Raw genomic sequence first — 20,762 nt, forward strand, 5'->3', positions numbered from 1 at the left:
GGCTCCGCTCCTCTGCCTGTCTGCATGAGTATTTCTTCTTTATATCTTTGTGTGTTGGACTTCCATGCAGCTTGATTTTCTGGAACTCCTGGTTGTCTCTAGTTTTGAGGTAATTGTATTCCTTCTTAGTTGTCGAGGGAGACCCAGTGTACCTGTCTAAGCCTCCATCTTGGCTGGAAGTCTAAACTTACTTTATTTCTATTTAGAGCTGCATTGTATTAAGTTATATTGGATCTAGAAGAATGTGTTTACCTTTAAGTAGTTCCTAATATTTTCCTATGTAAGTTACTTTTACTGTACTCATGACATTTTAAAAGCAATGCAATTAATTCTAACTACCTCTTATTAGGTTTAAATTGAATAAAAATAGGTTAGTGCTTTTCTCTGCAAACTTCATCTCCAGCGGTGTTCGGGGAAGTCTATATTCACTGATGTGCAGGAGGGCTACTTTCTGACTACAGTTCACAACATGCCTATCACTCCCATATCACTGGCAAACTGTACATTGGAAGCTCACAAAACCACAAGAAATGAGAAATTTTAGAATCCAAAGACGTCCTCTTTGACAAGGACCAAGCTGGAAGAAACAGTCCTGGGGGAAATCTAGCAACTCTGATGTATACTTTTGTTACTTCATGGACATTCAGTAATCTCATAAGATCAAAACTGCAAGGACGCTGAGAGTTACATGGGTTTCTAAGATCCATTCATTTTGCAACAAATATTTGCAAATGAATCTTAAACAGAGCTATGACATTCAGTGGATTTCCAAACATCTTCATTATAAAACCAAAGAAAAAGCATATCACTGTCCTTCATCCCTTGCCCCAGAGAGACCACAGGAGGTTCATTTTAAGGTCTGATGAATGGTTCAGAAGGTCTGAAGTAGATTATGACGAGTTTACTGGTTTGAATTCTATATTTGAGCTCCAGGCTCACCCAATTTGTCATGGTTTCTTTTAAAATGTGAGTTATTTGGTACATAAAGCAGCAAAACAAAATTCTCTCCAGGCAGTAAACAATACTTTCAAAAGTCAAAATCTAAAACTTAAAACCTTAAGCTCACTTGCTCAGCATGGTGTGTCATGGCTATTTCAAGCAAAATCACAGGAAATCTGTGAATCAAGACAACTAATATGACCAAGGCCAGCATTTTTACTCTAACCTTTTCTTCTATTTCAAGACTTGGTGGGATTCTCTCATTCCTCTTCCAAATTTTTAAAATAAATTTTATTAAGTACTATTTTAAATAAAATGATCTAGTTCTGAGTTTTTAGGCATAACATAATAATCCCAGATGTCACCTTGCAGAAGCCCTTCCATGCCTTCTCATTAACAACGTAACATTGCTGTGGCCACTAGGGAAATAGTCATAAGATGAAAAAGTAAAGGTGGAAAAGACTCTCACCTATTTGGCCATAATAACTTGTCAGGATAGACATGGATATTTTAAGTGAAGAATGAATGCCCCTAAGGATTTGGCACATTGAACTCAGAGAATGAAAGGCTAGCATCAATGTGCACAGTGCTATTTATACACAGGTTTACACAGAAGGTCATAATCCTCTTTCCCCATTTCACAAAGAACATGAGAAAATGGCTTCCAAGCTGCCACTCAGGTGCTTTGGCCTGAACTAGACAAACTAGTGAGAACTGCCAAACCTGGAATCAGATCATTTTACAACCTAATTCAGATTGTCCTGATTATATTAGAATAATGAGTGAGTTTCATACTTTTGTTTTCAAGCAAAAAAATGAAAAATTCAGACAATTCTCTTCCTGGTGGCTCATCTATTCATTCATTTATGTTCTACTGAGCCTCTACCTTTAAGGTAGTGGCCTGGATGCCCAGTCTTTTCCTTATGCAGATACCTGGACCAGGCTGCTGGCTGGGCTGCTCCACCTTCCAGAGAAGCAATTATGGATCCAGATGGGCACCTGACCTGAAGAACCAATCAGAGTCCATAGAAGACACATGGGGGAGGTGACTGGGGAGAGGCTGGAAGGTTCCTGACATTGCATTTAAGGCTTTGGGTTTAGTCTTTTTTACCCCAGGACTTTGTAGTTAGGAAGGCTGATATAAATTCCCATTTTGCTTTTATGAATTTTCTAGTCTGTTGCCGGCCACTGAGTCCTGAATGTATATGGCCTAACATCAATTTGATGATAAAAATGGAAGTGGTTCAAATCAGCCAAAGAAGCTCACCTTTGTTTTAAAATATCCCACAATTGCAATGAAAGATAAATGCTTTGTCTTCTGAGATTTTGTCCAAATAAAATGAGTCATAAGTAAGAACATTACAACTTCAATCCATATTTTTACATATAACTAAAGTAACCTAATACACATTGTTCAACTGTTCACACTGATTTGATAAAGCCCCATTTAAGAGTTCCTTATATACTTTAGATCATTTTAAATTAAACTTTTTGTTTTGATCTAATTATTGTAGATCCACCTTCAGTTTTCAGAAATAACACAGATATAATATGCCCTTTAACTAGTATTCTCTAATAACACTTTGCAAAACTATAGTACAATATCACAGTCAGGGTATTGACTTTGATTGAGCAGAGACACAGAACAGTCTTATCACCACAGGGTCCCTTGTGCTGACCTTTTATAGGCACTGACCTCTAACCCATGGCAACCACTGATCTGTTCCACATTTCTATAATTTTGTCAGTGCAGGAATATTATATATAGTGTATATTACTTAGGGATTAATATTTTTTCATTCAGGATCATTCCCCAAAGATTTAAAGATTCATCTAAGTTACTGAGTGTATCAATAGCTTTTTAAAAATTACATTTCATTATATATATAGGGGTGAGAAAAGTAGGTTAAATTACCAGTTATCATTACTTAAGAGATAAATCATAAGAATATGAAATAATAACTAAGACAAATAAGACGCATAATTACTAAATAAATAATAATACAAGAATAAACTGCTTTGTGTACTCACAGAAAACTACTTTTGCCCCCCCTCCACCATGTACATATATATCAGTTTGTTTGATCATTTCCCTACTAAAGGATATTTGGCTTGTTTTCTAGTTTTTGGCTATTACAAATAAAGCTGTTATAAACATTTGTGTACAGGTGTTTGTGTGAACATAAATTTTCATTTCTTTGAAATTCCCAAGAGTGCAAATATTGGGTCATATAAGTGCATGCTTAGTTTTATAAGAAACTGCCATTTGTTTTCTAAAGTGGCTGTATCATTTTACAGCCCCATCAGCAATGTATGGTATGAGTGAGGCAATTTCTTCACATGCTCACTAGCATTTAGTGTTTTTTATTCTTTTTACTCTTTTATTCTAGTCATTCTAATAGGTGTGCAGTGATATCTCATAAACTTGTATTTCTCTAGTAGCTAATGATATTGAATATCTTTTTCATGTACTTGTTATCTATATGTTGTTTTCAGTAAAACGTCTCTTCATGCTTTTCACCCACTTTCTAATTGGATTATTTGTTTTTAGAGAGTTATGGATTAATTCTCTATATGCTCATTCTTTATCAAATATCTTCCCCCAAGCTATAAAATATCATCTGTAGCTAGGGGGAAGATATTTGCAAGTCACATGTCTTTTCATCCTTTTAAGCAGGGTCTTTTACATAGCATAATTTTTTTAAATTTTGATGAGATCCATTATGTCAAATTTTCCTATCATGGATTGTGCTTTGGTGACAAGCCTAAGAACTCTTTGTCTAGCTCTAGATTCCAAATATTTTCTCCTACATTTATTTTTCAGAGAGTGTCATAGAGGTACATTTCACATCAAAGTCTTTGACCCATTTGAGTTAGTTTTAAGTTGTGAGGCATGAGTCAAGGTTAAGGGTTTTCTATGTATGTGTATATGTACTTATGGATGTTCAATTTTTCTGGCACCATTTGTTGAAAAGAATATCCTGTGTTCATTAAATTGTTTTTATAGCTTTGTCAAAAATCAGTTGGGCATATTTGTATAGGTATATCTCTAAGTTCTATCTTCTGTTCCATTGATCTATATTCTTACTCTCTGTCAATACCACCCTTTCTTCACTACTAGGCCTTAATATTGGATAGATTGACTTCTCCTATTTTATTCTTCTTTGTAAAGATTGTTTTACTATTCCAGGTCCTGTGACTTTCTATATAAATCTTAGAATACCTCATCTTTGTCTACAAAAGCCTTGCTGGAATTGATACCAATTGCTTTAAATTTACCAATCAATTTGAAAAGAATTAACATCTTTACTATGTTGAGTTTTCCTATGCATGAATATGGTAAGTCCCTCCATTTGTTTAAGGTTTCTTTGATTTCTTTCATCAGCATTTTGTAATTTACAGCATGGAGCAACTGTACAAATTGTATCATTCATTTCTTTGGAATGATTATAAATGGTATTGTTTTTAAACTTATATTTCCATATGTTCATTATTAATATATAAAAATGTGATTGACTTTGTGATTTATCTTGTATATGCAACTTTGCTGAACTTATTTATTTGTTCTAAGAGTTTTTTGGGATTTTGTGTTTTCAGTAAATTTATTGGGACTTTCTATAGATACAATCATGCCACCTGAAAATAGGGACAGTTTAATTTCTTCTTTTCTGACCTGTATGCCTTTTATTTGTTTTCCTAATTTTATTGCACAGGCTAGAATTTGCAACACTATATTAAATAAGAATTGTGAGTGAGGACATCCTTGCCTTCTCTGATCTTAAGAGGAAAAGCTTTCAAAGTTTCACTTTTAAGTTTAATATTAGCTGTAGGATTTTGTAGGTGGTCATTATCAATTTGAGGAAGATACCTCTGTTCTTGTTATCCTGAAATGTTTTCTTTTATTTTTTAATTGTGAATGTGTGTTTGATTTTATTAAATGTCTTTACTGAGTTAATTGATGTGACCATATAATTTTTTACCTTTAGCCTGTTGACATGGTGCATTACATGGATTGGTTGGACACAGATGTTGAGCCAGCCTTACACACTTGGACTAAATCCTGTCTGGTGATGGTACTTAACCCTTTATATATATTGTTGTATTTGATATGCTAAAATTTTGTTGAGGATTCTTGCTATAAGTTTATGAGTAATGTTAGTCAGTAGCTTTCTTCTGTACTTCGTCTGGTTTACCAGGGAACTATCAATCTTATAAAATAAGTTGAGGGATTTCCCCCCTCTTCTTTTTTCTCTGGAAGAAATTCTGTAAAACTGGTGTTAATTCTTCTTTATGCTTAGTAGAATTATCCAGTGAAACAATCTAAGACTCAAAAATATTTTTTTCTTTTTTGGTACTTTAAATTATGAATTCAATTTCTTTAATATTTATAGGACTACTCAGGTTATCTATTTCATCTTGGTTGGATTTTCATAGCTTGTAGATTTTGAGTATTTGGCCCATTTCTTCTAAGTTCTCAAATTGATAAGTGTGAAGTTATTTGTAATATCTTTGTATTATTTTTAATAACCACAACATCTGTAGTGATATTCCATTTCACTTCTAATATTGGTTATTTGTAACCCCTCTCCTTTTATTTTCATCAGTCTTGCTAGAGGTTTATCAGTTTTACTGATTTTTCTTTTTTTTTTTTTTGAAGAACCAGCTTTTGTTGTCATTGAGTTTTCCCTGCTGTTAACCTGTTTCAACTTAATTGGTTTCTGCTTTTATTATTTTCTTCCTTCTGTTTGCTTTGGGTTTATTTTTCATTCCTTTTTCAAGTTTACTGTTGTAGAAAGTTAGGTTATTAATTTGAGGCATTCTTCTTTTTAATATAAGCATTTAGTGCTATAAATTTCCCTCTAAAAACTGTAACAGCTTTGTCCTACACATTTTGATATGCTGTCTTTTCATTTTCATTTAGTTTTATATTTTTAATATTTTTTCAAGGCCTCCACTTTGATCCGTGAATTATTTAGAAGTGTACTTCATTTCTAAGTATTTGAAGATTTCTCTGCCATCTTTCTGTTACTGATTTCTAGTTTGATTCCATTATTATTAGAAAATATACTCAATTTGATGTCAATTCTTTCATAGTTGTTGAGGTTTGTATTATGCCCCAGGATATGTTTTATCTTGGTTGATGTTCCATGGGTACTTGAAAAAAATATGTATGCTGCTGTTGTAGAGTATTCTATAAATGTTATTTAGATCTTATTGGTTGATAATTTTGTTCAGTTCTTCTATATCCTTGCTGACTTTCAGTTTAGTGGTTTAGTGGTCTATCAATCAAAGACTGTGAAGTGAACAAGTCCTCATTGTAACTGCAGGCTTTTCTATTTCTACTCCCAGCTGCATTAATTTTTTTTAAATTTTCAATTACAGTTGACATGCAATATTATATTAGTTTATGGTTTGTAGCTTAGTCATTAGACATTAATATACCTTAAAAAGCAACCATCCCCAATAAGTCTAGTACCCATCTGACACCATATATAATTATTACAATATTATTGACTACATTCCCTATGCTGTATTTGATATCCCTGTGACTATTTTTATAATGGGAATTTGTACTTCTTGATCCCTTTCACCTTTTTCACATAACCCCTAACCCTTCTCCCATCTCATGACTACCAATTTGTTCTATAAATTTTCTATTTTATTTTATTTTTTTAGATTTCACATGTAAATGAAATCATGTGATATTCTTTTTATCTGTCTGACTTATTTCATTTAGCATAATACCTTCTAGGCCTATTCATGTTGTTGAAAACTGCAAGATTTCATTCTTTTTTATGTCTGAGTAATATTCCATTGTATATAAGTACCATATCTTCTTTATCCATTCATCTATCAATACACACTTAGGCAATGATACATCTGATAAGGTATTGACATCCAAAATATACAAGAAAATCATGCAACTCAACAACAATGGAAAAACAATTGGTTAAAGGGTGGGCAGAGGACCTGAATAGACATTTCTTCAAAGAAAACATAGAGAGCCAACAGACATGAAAAGATGCCCAATATCACTAATCATCAGCTCTTTTAATTTTTGCTTCATGTGTTTTGAAGCTCTGTAGTTTACTCTGAACACATTTAAATTGTTATGTTTTCCTGGTGGATTAATTATTTTATAATTCTGTATTTTCCCTCATTTCAATAATTTTTTTTGCTCTGAAGATGACTCTTTTCATATATGAAACTAATATATCCACCCCTATTTTAAATTAATGTTTGCATTGAATACCTTCTCCCATCCTTCTACTTTCAATATACCTATGTCCTAGTATTTCAAATGAATTTCTTGAAGTAGTATATGGTTGGATCATTTTTTAATGCACTCAATCAATCTCTATCCTTTAAATGGTGTGTTTAGGTCATTTACATCAAAGGTAATTTATTAATTATAAATTAATAATAATCCAGCATGCCCTGGCTGGTGTGGCTCACTTGATTGAGTGCTGGCCTGTGAACCAAAGGGTCACTGGTTCGATTCCCAGTCAGGGTACAGGCCTGGTCCCCAGGTGAGGCAACCATGAGGCAGCCACAGATTGATGTTTCTCTCCCTCTCTTTCTCCCTCTCTTCCCCTCTCTCTAAAAATAAATAAAATAAAATATAAATAAAAAATAAATAAATAAAATATTTTTTTTAAAAGATAATTTGTTAAGTTAAGGCATAAGTCTGCCAATTTATGTTCTTTTTCTGTTCATTTCCTCTGTATCTCATCCTTGTTTCTCTTTTCTCAAATTCTTGTGAGTTATTGTTTAAGTATCTCTTTTTTATTATATTCTTTATAGTTGCTCTAGTTATTATAAATATGTAACCTTTCACACAGTCTATTGGTATCAGTATTTACGAATCCCACTCAAATGTAGAAATTACTTCTAATTAGGTCTCTTTACGCTCAATACTTTAAAAATATAATTGTCTTAAATAATCCTCAATAGACCTTGGGTACCACATCAGATGATACTATAATTTTTTGCTTCAACTATCAAATATAATTTAAGAACCTCCTGAGGATTAGGATAGTCTACTATACTTACTCCCATTTTTCACATTCCAATATTCTGCTCTTTCTGAAGTTTCAATCCTTTTCTATTATTTCCCTTCTGTTTGGAGAACTTCTTTAGTCATTCTTTAAGGGTAGATTTGCTGATAACAAATTTTCATAGTTTTCATTAATCTGAGAATGTCTTCATTTCCCCTTCATTCATGGAAGGTATTTTCATTGACTATGGAATCCTGGGTTGAAAGTTATTTTCTTCTTTTAAATTTTTTAGTACTTAGAGAATACCATGCCACTTCCTTCTGGTCTCCATGATTTCACATAGAAATTTGCTGTCATTCAATGAGTAATGTTTGTAGCATGTCCTTTCACTTTGGCTGCTACCAAGTTTTTTTTTGCTTGTCAAATTATATTTAATTATAATATGTCTTGCCATTGATTTACTTGCGTTTATCCCATCTGGAACTTGCTTAGCCTCTTGAATATATACATTTATGCCTTTAATTAATTTGGGGAAGTTTTCAGTCAATATATCTTCAAACATATATCCAGTTCTACTCTCTCTCTCCCCTCTTCTGGGACTTTCATAACACGACTGCTTGCTCTTTTGTTATTGTCCCACATGACCGTGGAAATCTTTTCATACCAGTTCATTTTCTCTCTGTTGTTTAGATAGGGTAATTTCTCTTGATCTGTCCCAATATTCACTGATTTTACCTGCTGTCATCTCCACTCTACTACCAAGTTGATTCAGTGAGCTTTTAATAAAGGTAACTGCATTTTTTCAGTTCTAGAATTTCCATTTGACTCTTTTTTATAACTTCTGTTTCTTTGCTGAGATTGTTTTTTTTGTTTGCTTCAAGAGAATTCCTGAGACTACCAGCCAAGATGGAGTCCTAGACAGACACACTGTGTCTCCCTCCAAAACTAGATGGAATACAACTACCTCAAAACTAGAGACAACCAGAAGTTCCAGGAAATCAAGCTGCATGAAGTCCAACAAAAATATAAAGAAGAAATACTCATCTGGACAGGTAGGAGGGGCGGAGAGGATGTAATATGGTGGTAGAGGTGGCAGCAGTGCCTGCAGCAGGCCAGCAAAAGCACAGTCACATGTTTTTAAAAGTAGGGAGGGACACCTAGGGAGCACTCCCATCACCGGACCAGACCACACAGCTCATGGTTCCAGCGCTGGGGAAAATAAATCAAACCTCATTGCTTCTGACTGTGCAAACCAGTGGGGATTGGGGAGGAAGCAGAACCTGCCAGTCTCTCAGCAGAGTCTGCTTGTTTAAAGGGCCCCCATGATCCTAGAACATACACAGACCCACACACTCTAGGAACAATGGCCAGGGCAACAGCTAGAGAGGCACCAGTCCCATATAAAAGTGAGAGAAGTGCCTGGAAAAAGGTCAAGTGCTGAGTAAGAAGCATTATTCCCTCTCTGACCCCTCCCCACATACAGCGCCACAACGTGGTGAAACAGGTCACCTTGTACTGATGAATACCTAAGGCTCCGCCCCTTACAACATAACAGGTGCAACAGCTCTACCTAAGACACAGATGCAAACAATCACAGGAGCCTGTCAAAATGAGGAGACAGAGAAATATGGCCCAAAAGAAGAAACAGATCAAGATTCCAGTCAGAGGCTGAACTAAATGGCTGAGTTGGTGAAGAATGGGGTGGTCTGTGGGCTTCACTTTAAAACTGGTTTCTCTTTTCTATCCTAATGGCTTGGAGAGAAAAGGCCCAGAGGTCTGAGAGGGGGGAAAACCTAAACTATTTCCCTCAGCCCAAACTAAGTATAATGGGCAAAAGGGTTTTGGACAGGTGAGATGTGCCTGGGACACCTTCCTCCAAAGAAGCCCTTTTTTCTTTTTCTTTTTTTCTTTCTCCTAATATGGAACATTGAAAAATTAATCCCTGCCTTTTGTCATCTAGTAGTTATGGATTGAATGATGTCTTTTAACCTTTTTTGCCAAATCTGTTGCCCCCAGAACACAACAAGGATGCCAGCCTGTTAAACCAAGCACGCCATTGACCGGAGACAGCCAACTGACCTGGAGTCTGCACGATCCTTCCCCATGTGGGAAGGCCACCCTCCCCTCCACACCTCCACTATTATTAGGGTTTTCTGGACCCAAGGGTAGGTAGGACGATGACCATGTCCAGCTTGAAGCAGCTAGAGGAGCTTGAGACCTTCGCCCATTGTCCTTTACAAGATTACAAAGCGTCTTAATATCTGAGAGGGGGGGATAGTTATTTTTTACAAACCAGGGGTATGGACTTGGGGGGGGGTTGCTGGGGGAGGGAGATGCTGGGTGGAGGGGAGTAAAGGGGAGAAAATTGGAACTGTTGTAACAATATAATCAATAAAATACATTAAAAAAAAAAAGATTCCAGTCAGAGAACTGTGTAATAAGGAGATAGCCAACCTACCAAAAGAGGAGATAGCCAACCTAATAGACATAGAATTCAAAACACTGGTGATGAAGATGCTCACAGACTTGACAGATATGCTAAAATATGGCAAACACATAAGGAAAGAAGTAAAGGCTATGTTAAATAAAACAAAGGAAAATCCACACAAAACCAATGGTGAAGGGAAGGAAACCTGGGTTCAAATCGATAATTTGGAACATAAGGGAGAAAAATAAAACAGCCAACCAGTACAAAATGTGGAAACAAGAATAGAAAAAAATGAGGAGATGCTTAGGAACCTCTAGGACAACTTTAAACATGCCAACATCTGAATTATAAGGGTGCCAGAAGGAGAAGAAAAAAAGCAAGACATTAAAGGCTTATGTGAAAAAATAATGAAGGATAACTCCCCAAATTTGGTGAAGGAAATAGACATACAAATCCAGGAAGCACAGTGAGTGTCAAACAAGCTAGACCCAAAGAGGACCACAGCAAGACACATCATAATTAAAATGCCAAAGGTTAAAGCTAAAGAGGAAATCTTAAAAGCAGCAAGAGAAAAGAAAAGAGTTACCTACAAAGGGGTGCCTATAAGACTATCAGATGAAAAGAAACTTTGCAGGCAAGAAGGGACTGGCAAGAAGTATTCAATGTGATGAAAAGCAAGGACCTACAACCAAGATTACTCTATCCATCAAAGTTATCATTTAAAATGAAGTGCTTCCCAGACAAGGTAAAGCTAAAGGAGTTTATAATCACCAAGCCATTATTATATGAAATGTTAAAGGGACTTATTTAAGAAAAAGAAGTTCAACACTATGAACATTAAAATGACAACAAACTCACAACTATCAACAACAGAATCTAAAAAATAAAAACAAAAACAAACTAAGCAAACAAGAACAGGAACAGAATCATAGGTGTGGGTATCATTTGGACAGTTATCAGCTGGAAGGGGGAAGGGAGAGAAATGGGGAAAGCATAATTAGTAGGTACAAAATAGACAGGGGGAAGTTAAGAATAATATAGGAAAGAGTAAAACTGGAAAACTTATATGCACAACCCATGGACACGAGCTAAGGGGGGTGGGATTGCTGAAGGGAAGCAGGTTACTGGGAAGAGGGGAGCAAAGGGGAAAAAATTGGGACTACTGTAACAACAATCAACAAAATATACTTTAAAAATAATAAAATTAAAAAGGAGAATTCCTAATTGTTGAATCAATCTGATAATTTCACATCTGATTCATGTCAATATTGCCTTGTGTTGATTGGCTTTTCTCACTCATGTTGTAAGTTTCCTGGTTCTTAGATGACAAGAAAATTTTTATCATATTCTGAGCATTTTGGATTATATATTATGGTTAAGTACAGAGATTTTTATTTGTAAGGGGGAGAATCTAATTGTAATGTGCCTACTCCATATTGGTAGAGTCAAAAATATGAATTAATTTTTATACTCAAAACTTCAAATACCCATTAATTCAAAGACAATTTTAAATAAAATTTTAGCCCATCTTCTCTAACCATCTTTTCATTTACAATACTTTGTATCTCCAAATATCAAACTGGCTCTGTTCATTGGGAAGTTACCTTTTAGGAAGGTCTTAATAATTTTAAGCATCTTTTCTATTTAATATTATAAGCACCATCAATGGACACCTATTTGAGGCTTGGAAAATATTCCAGTGCTATGATATTGGGAAAAGGATGTAATCCGGACACTGGCAATGGCTAAACAAAGAGAAAGTCCCTAGGAAAATATGCCTGTAGGTTTATGTCATTTTCCTACCTCAGCCTAGAAAATCACCATAAACATACATTCCCTAGATACACTTGTTCTTTGAACTACAATGTACCTGCTTCTCTCTCTTAAAACAAAGCTTGTTATGGCATTTCTTCCCCCTCAAATTGAAACCTGGATATTAACTCTGGAAAAATATTTTCCTTCTCACCTGTTTTCCAGTTGTAATCAGTTGTTCTCAATCCTCTGTCATTTCACTCCTTCGGTGATGCCCAAACCAGAAGCTTCTACCACCTGCACCTAAGACAGCACTGATATCACCCCTCTTTGGGCCAGGGTGTCCCCCCCAGCACATGCAGAGTCCCTCACACAGACCTACCTTGGCCATCGTCCCCAGCCACCTCATGGTGGCTCCAGGGCAGAAACATTATTTTATTGTGCCCATCTGGAAGTTACAACAAAAAATGTGAGTAGACTTCCGGCCAAGATGGAGGGCTAGACTGACATGCTCCATTTCCCTCTAAAACTAAGAAGGAATACAACTACCACAAAACCAGAAATAACCAGAAGTTCCAGAAAATGAAGCTACATGGAAGTCTAATGTATGAAGTTATAAACAAGTGGTGCTTGTCCGGATGGGTAGGAGGGGTGAAGCCAGGGTGGAGAGGTCAAGCTGTGCTGGCTGCAGCAGCTGTGGCGACAGGGGCGGAATGGCAGTAAGCACAGACACTCGTATTTAAGGGAAGGTGAGAAGGGCCTGGGGAGCAGCTCTGGCTGCAGACCAAACTGGTCAGATCACGATTCCAACGTCAGGGAAGATAGACCCCCATTGCCTCGGACTATGAGGGCTGGAGGGTGTGGGGACAGAGGAGGAGAATCCCAGTCTCTCAGTGGAAAGTGAACAGCAGGAATCCATCTTAGACCCCTGCCCCCACAAAAGCGCCACAGTGTGGTGAGAAGGGTTGCCCAGTAGTGATGAGTGCATGGGGCTCCACCCCCTATAGCATAGGAGGTGTGACAGCCCTGCCCAGGAAGCAAAGATAAACACAAAACTGTCAGAATGGCAGGGATCATGATAGAGATTGCAATCATGCAGCTGAATAGACAGCAAATATATGATCTATCAGACCAGCAGATAGGAAATATTTCTGAGGCACAGTTCAGAGCTCTGGTTATAAGAAAGTTTACAGAGCTAACAGTGAATCTTAAACGAGACAGGGAAGGAATGAGGGCTAGTCCTGCTGAAATGAACAAAAACACATATGAAACAAGTGGTGAAGGAAGAAAAACCAGGGATCAAATCAACAAATTGGAACACAGGGAAGGAACAAACAGTCAACCAGTGCAGAAAAAGGAAACAAAAAGCAAGGAAAATGAGGAAAGGCTAAGAAACCTATGGGACAGCTATAAGTGGGTCAACATCCAAATCATAGGGTTGCCAGAAGGTGAAGAAGAAGAACTAGAAATTGAAAAATTATGTAAAAAAATAATGAAGCAGAACTTCCCTAACTTGGGGAAAGAAGTAGACTTACAAATCCAGGAAGCACAGAGAGTTCCAAAAATACTGGACCCATGGAAGACTATACCAAGATACATTATAATCAAAATGTCAAAAATTAAGGCTAAAGAGAGAATCTTAAAAGCAGCAAAAGAAAAGAAGAGAATTATGTACAAAGGGGTCCCAATAAGACTATCGGCTGATTTCTCAAAAGAAACTCTGCAGGCAAGAAGGGACTGGCAGGAAATATTCAAAGTAATGAAAAGCAAAAACCTACAGCCATGATTACTTTTATCCAATGAAGCTGTCATTCAGAATAGAAGGACAGAGAAAGTGCTTCCAGGACAAAGTAAAATTGAAGGAGTTCATCAGATCCAAATGACTGTTTTATGAAATGTTAAAGGGACTTTAGGAGAAAGAGAATCAAAACTATGAACATTAAAATGAAAACTGTATCACAACAACCAACAACAGAAACTAGGGAATCAAAACAAAGGCAAACTAAGTAGGCAACAAGAGTGGAAAAAGAATTGTAGGTATGGGGAACATACTGGGGGGAGGTCATCAGGGAGGGGGAAAAGGGGGAAAGGGAGGGAGATGGTACAGGAATTAAGAAGCATAGTAGGAGGGAGTGGAGTAGACAGGAAGATGTTGAGAAGAGCTATATGCACTACCAATGGGCGTGGGCTAAGTCAGGGGACTACTGGAGGGAGGGGGGTCACTGGGTGGAGGGTAACAAAGGGAAAAGCAATTGGGACAACTGTAACAGCATAATAAATAAAGCATATTTTTTAAAAATGTGAGTAATGGCAGTTATGAGTTCCTGAATGTTTAATATTGTTGTAGTCACAGCTATACTTTCCATCTAAATTCTCAACTGGCCCTATAGGTGCGGTATTGGTAGCTGTGGTAGTTGTAATTATAAATTTAAAGATGGCCATATGAAAAAGATTTATTTTTATAGAAATGTATTCTGGGAACCCTGGCTGGTATGGGTCAGTGGGTTGGAGTGTCGCCCCATGGACTGAAAAGTCATAGGTTCGATTCCTGGTCACGCACATACCCAGGTTGTACTTTCAATCCCCATTTGGGGCATATACAAGAAGGCACCTGATCAATATTTCTCTCTCATATTGATGTTTCTCTCTCTCTCCTCCTTACTCTCTCTCTAAAAAGAAATGAAAAGCAATGTCCTTGGGTAAGGATTAAAAAAAAAAAAACACTATTCTGGGAATTTTTCCGGAATGCTCTAACTGGCAGGTAAACTTCTATTCCATTTCTTAAGTAAGGTCCTTCTTTAGCCCATCTTCCTTTTGTTCCATAGTATTTATGGAGTGGGCAATGTTTGGAGAATTAAAGATACAGCAGAGAGCAGATATCATCCCTATCCTTGTTAAAATTTACCTTCTAATCCAGGAGACAAGTTACTTTAATAGCTACCCCAACAATTATTTAATTAATTGTAATAAATGCAATAATAATATAATGAGTGACTTCAATTTTTCTTTAAAATCTCAGCAAAAGTCATTTTTAAATGGTGTCAAGCACAACAGAGGATGTTCTTAGAGAAAAAGAGAAAAAAAATCAACATGATTGTTTTAGAATTAGCGAGCCTCTGAACTCAATGTAATCATTTTACTGCCATGATTTCATCTGTGCCTCTTCCTAAATGTTCCACACACTGGGTTTCTGAGGCCCTCAGTGAAAGAGCTGTACATTTGATAAGTTTCTAAGAGTCAAGACAGAATCATTGTAGGTGATCACCATGGGGGAGACAGGGGTGTGCTGTGACCCCGATGGGCCCACCCAACCTCGCAGCAGGTCTCACCTCCTTGTTTGTCCTGTCGGCCTGCACCAACGTTCCATTCAGGCATGGTTCCACATAATGAAGCTCTGCGTTATACTGCAAAGGAAAGAAACAGCCAAGAGGAAACAATTAAGCATTTAAAGAGTCCTATTTAATAATTTAATGATACACACACACCCAAAAAAAAGCAGCATGATCACAGGCTCAGTTCATTCACATAAGGTGGCTTCTCAGTCGGTGCTCCTAGAGAACATGTTCATGTGTCAAAGCAGACTTTATTCTTTTCTTGTTTGCAGAAGAAACTTCTAGAGCACATGTTGGTGTCTGGCAGTATTCAGGGTGCACACAGTTAAATGATAGTCCTTCAGGGGCAGCTCCAAACACTGGGGTACCCTGGGCATGGCTAATAGTACAAAGCCCATGTGGGATCTATAAAGCACCCCAGACTTGGACAAATGGAGCTCCAGCTCCTGTCTTTGACTTCATTGAGCCAAGGAAATCATGTGTGGGTCCCACGTGTGTGCAGACAGAGAGAGGAGAGTCCTTGATGTTCCCTAGTCACTCTAGGAGGCTGTGCAAGTGTTGGTCACAACACTACTCATGTACAGTGACACCACCTTCATACCATCATTTTAATCCCAGAATACCCAGAACAAGACCATTTGTTTTTGTCCAAAGTTCACAACTAGGAAGTAGAAATTTGAGTGTTCTTCTCTTCATTTCTCTTATCAAGCATGATTCCCTGTACTGTAGCTAGGCTGCTCCTTCCAAAATATAAATCTGATTATGTCACCTCTTGTCAACCCCATTAGAGTTCCAACTGCTCTTCAGGGCTTGGCAAGGCTCTGCACACTTGGCATCAGTTGACCTTTCTAACATCTTTACTCCTTAGTCCTCCCTCATGACCTTAGCACTGGCTATCCCTAAATCCCTTCCTGTCCTCTGTCCTGTCCTGTCTTTTCCTTTAGGTCTTCTACCACTGAGCCCTCTGCCAGGAGCCCTCGCTCTGGCATCTCCTGGCTGACTCCTGTTCAGCCTCTCTGTCAGCTCATTCCTGCCTTCTCTGGGGCATGTGAGGTGCCTCTCCTGAATACTTTCAAATTCTAGTTACCTGGTGCCTGGATCCCTCACCAGGAGATGAGGCTACATTGTCAGAATCCATGTCTGATTCTTCAGTGTATTCTCTGTAACAAGCACAGGGCTGGGCTCACAGTGGTTGCCGAGAACAATTTGTTTAATTAGAGTGTCATGGAATTTCCACTTGCTTGACTGAAGGCCCAGCTGGAGTTCTTCAGGGAAGAAACCAGAACCATCTCTCATGGGCCCAGAGCATGCACAAAGTCTGGCTAAGGAGTCTGGACTTCAAGTCTGTAAGCATGGGGGACCATGCCAGGCTGTGAGCAAGGGGATGAGTGAAATAAAGAGATAAGCTTGGGACACCTACTCTAGACACATTGCAGGGACGGACTCAAGAGGACCAGGCTTGCAGCTGCTGCAACAGCAACTGAGATGCATCGGGTTTCACGTGCTGAGGTGCTTACAAGCAAGAAGGACTAGTGATAATACTAATATCAGCACTTGCTTCATCTTGACACAGGCTAGACTTTATCCACAGGCTATTTCAGCCTCAAGTGGGGAAACTTGAGGCAGAGCAAGGATGATCAACTTGCCTGAATCATACATAAGGGATGGAGTTCTAATTCAATCGCAGGTAGTCTAACATCACAGCCACTGACCTCAGGGTGACAAAGCCCTCAATTCCTCCTCTCTGGTCCCCAAGCCTCTGTTTTTCATCAGTCTGATTTTTGCTCCTTCTTTAACCTTTGTTCTTAATCTAGTCATATGACAGCGTTTGAAAAATTACAGCTCGATGGTCTTAGAGCTTAGATCTCCTCTGATGAGGCATGAAGAAAAATAATTTTACACAATTCCTAAATTAGCCATTGACAAATGGGAGTGCAACTTTTTTTGTGATCAAACAGAACATCATCTCAGGATCCAGGAAGCGACTGCACAGTCCAATCTGAAGAAAGGCTTTTCCAGAGTTCTTGACTCATATTGGATTGCCCCTTCCCTCCCTTCCACTGTTGACTGATTTGGTTCAGGGTGACAATATATCTATTTCTGAAGCCTAAAGCCTAATCAGTCTGAGCCAGTCACAGCTGACTGGTCCCCCTCTGCTGGACATATGTTTTTATAGCCTGTCCTGCCGAGAGGGGTGGTCTAGTGATTCATTCTCAGCCTATGAAACTTGAAGAGGTAGTTTTCTGGGTAGTTTCAAATAATTGTTTTCTTCCCATTAAAGAAAAACTTCCACTACCTTCTTTCACACATGGGATGCTATCATACAACTGAAACTAATTTTGCAACCATGAGAGGGCAAGAGTAAAAGTGGAGAGCAAAGCTCAAGGGAGACAGAGAGGGCAGATGCAGCCAGCATGGGTCACTGGGGACGCTGCTGAACCACTACAGGTGTGTCCTCCGGGCTTATCCCATGAGATTATGAGATGCCTAAATGCTGAACAGCCTTCACTCAGTTGTTTCATAGCCTGCAGCCCCCAAATTTCCAATTCCATTTTCCAGGTAAATTTAAAAATTGTATCTAGGTGCTGCCTAATGCACAGTTTCAAAGTTGATTCTTGGGATTGTACAGTCTAAGCTGGGAGTCTGGACACAGTCCACGTCCTGCCCCTGCCATGTACTTACTGTGTGGCTCTGGGGACTTCACGAAACCTCTCTGATCTCAGATTCTTATGCATAAGAAGGTGTTAATTCATCTTCTGTTTACCCTCCAGGTGTCCCTGTGAGAATCCAATGAGGCAACAGACCTGAAACTGCATTGCTAATGTAAAGGCCTGTGCATGTGGGGGGCTGCAGAGGGGACTTAAAAGTAAAGAAGACCAAGAAGTTCTTGCCCTCATCAGGAAGGAACATGTGCAGTAATCAAAACCATGCTCGCGTCACTGTGTGAGCTGTGGCCACAGTGGAGGAATCTGCTCTTCTGAACATCCGCCAGCTTGTTAGTGGCATCATCCAAGCTTGCAGTTGACTAATTTCCCTTGACTGCATCAGGACAAAGCTATGCTGAGCAATCTGGTCTGTATCACCAAAGGGAGCTGGGCTCAGTCGTCTGTGTGAGGGAACAGTGCACACCAGGAAGCCAGGGAAGCCACCATTCTACCCCAGAGCTCTTCCCAAGGGGGCACCAGGGGTGCCCTGCATGTAGAACTGCTTCTAAGCTCCCAGCAGCTTTGTTTGGAAACCTTTCACTTCTGCATTTTTATGCATGCTCCCTAAATTTCTACACTGTGGAACAATAATGTGGGATGGCCATATTATTGTACAACTGAAGGTCTGGTCACCTTGGCCCCGAGACATAACTGCCTTATGAATGGTTCTCCTTCATCCTTACTTAAAAAAATCAGGTATCAAGAGTCAAAGGCAGAAAAGAATGCAATGCACATTCTCACTAGCAGCATGGAGTTTGTTTCTGTCATTTGCTTTTGCTCCTTCCCATTACCAGGACTGAGCCCTAAAGAGGAACTCAACCAGCCCCCTTTCCAATCAAAGGGTAAGTTGTTCCTGATATATCTGGGAAATAGGAAGGGTCTCTTAGCAGAATAGAAGAGGGGCCAGACAGCCCAGGAGACGGTCCAGCCAGGGTGAGGGAACGAACAAAGAACTTTCACCCCTTGAAGAGCTCAGAAACAGACATATAAGTATAGGGCCTCAGTCACTGTTGGTTTCCTTCTCTCTGTCTCTTGTCTGATTGGATTTCCTCCTCTGATTTGCACAAGGGTAGGGCATTAGAGCTAAAGCAACTGAGACAGACAATCTGGATTCAAATCCTGGCTCTGCCACACACTAACTGGGTGACCTGGGCTAAGGCATGTCAGCACTTCGAGCCTTAGTGTTTGTGTTGGGAAATTGGGGATTGTAACTGAACCTCCCCCATGATCTCACTGTGAGGATGAAATGAGATTCAGTAAAGAATCAACATGGGCCTGGCATATAAGGAACAGAAAGAAAGCATCTGATACAACTACACAGAAAGAAAGAAAATATACATGTGAGTGTGATGTGTGCTCCACAGAAACAAAGACCTCCACCCAAGTCGGTACTTGCTAAGTAGGAAGGGGATGTGGGGGTGACTGCTGTGACCCATTCTTGGGAATATGGTTGATGTGCCCCTGACCTCTGCTACAGAGCACAGACTCTTCATTTGTTAGAGAAAAAGGTGCTTCACCCATCATCGGCAGCCGTCCGTCTTGAGAGACGATGGTGTAGCTTCTTAAGAGTCCATCTGCACCGCCGAGAATGGCTGTGCAGTCCGACTCGGGAGTGACATGGTAGTATCTGTCTCCTCCCGTGTTGAATCGACATCTTGCGATGACGCTGAAGCTACAGAGCCTGGGCAGGGTAATATGGAGGGTCTGCTGTTGCCCATGCAGCAGACCCCCCCTCTCTTCGCAGCTGAAGGGTCCAAGGGAAAGACGGAGTCAATACAGCTTGGCTTCAGGTGCGCCGCAGGAGTTGCCGGTGTTGACTACAACGTCAAACCGCCTTAGGGACTCCGGCTCCGGATTTTCTGTTGGGGTTTACTCCCTTAGCCTTTCCCCTGAAGAGGTATGCCGCAAGGCAGCGGAGGTTTTTTGGAATCAGAGTTTTCCTTCTCTGAGCTTCACCCATAGGCACGTGTGATTGTCTAGACACTTGAGACAGAAATCATTATGGTGTGTGGCCACACACTATTCCACTCTGTGCCACTGTCTGAACCCACTCAGTGACCTGGGTCTTTGACAGACTGGAAGCCAAGACAGTACAACCAGCTCATTGCCCAATCCCCTCCCAGAAAGGCATCTGCCAGGGACCCCTTCAGTCCTATGTTTGCTCAATGAATATTAACTAAGCACCTGTTATGGGCCAGGGACATAAAATCCTGGCTAAATTTCCCCATGAGCATCATTGTGGAGTGATCATGAACCACACTTTTCCTAATTTCATTAGTAAAAAAAGTATGTTCATTACATCAGAAGATAGTGTCTGCTTTCCTTTTCATAATAAAATGTGCTTATCTGTGATGCTGCAGTGACCCATGCAAAAACAGAAACAGGCTTCAGATAAACCCTTGATCTTCTTCAGGTGTTAGGCTACATCCCACTACTCTCTTCTCCCAGGAACAGTCCCTCCCTCTCCTCTGTGCCAACCACCAACTCTTCCCTGACAGCAAGGGACATGCCACCATTTTCCTGTTCCTTCCTGTTGCCTCATCTCTGTAAGCATTCCCTACATCTCCCATTTTAAAAATAAAGCAAAATCCTCAATGGGAATTTTAAT

General features: G+C 39.1%; 1 protein-coding gene across 1 annotated transcript in view; it reads right to left on the reverse strand.

Annotated features, from left to right (window-relative positions):
- CACNA2D3 (calcium voltage-gated channel auxiliary subunit alpha2delta 3) overlaps nucleotides 1-20,762 on the reverse strand; it is a 931,470-nt gene that overhangs the window by 454,703 nt on the left and 456,005 nt on the right. The window contains exon 9 of the mRNA XM_090284008.1: nucleotides 15,447-15,521. Coding sequence (XP_090140134.1) covers nucleotides 15,447-15,521 — 75 coding nt within the window. The remainder of the gene's footprint in view (nucleotides 1-15,446; nucleotides 15,522-20,762) is intronic.

This window comes from Furipterus horrens, unplaced genomic scaffold (genome assembly GCF_987537825.1).
Source record: "Furipterus horrens unplaced genomic scaffold, mFurHor1.1.pri manual_scaffold_7, whole genome shotgun sequence".
Taxonomy (NCBI): domain Eukaryota; kingdom Metazoa; phylum Chordata; class Mammalia; order Chiroptera; family Furipteridae; genus Furipterus; species Furipterus horrens.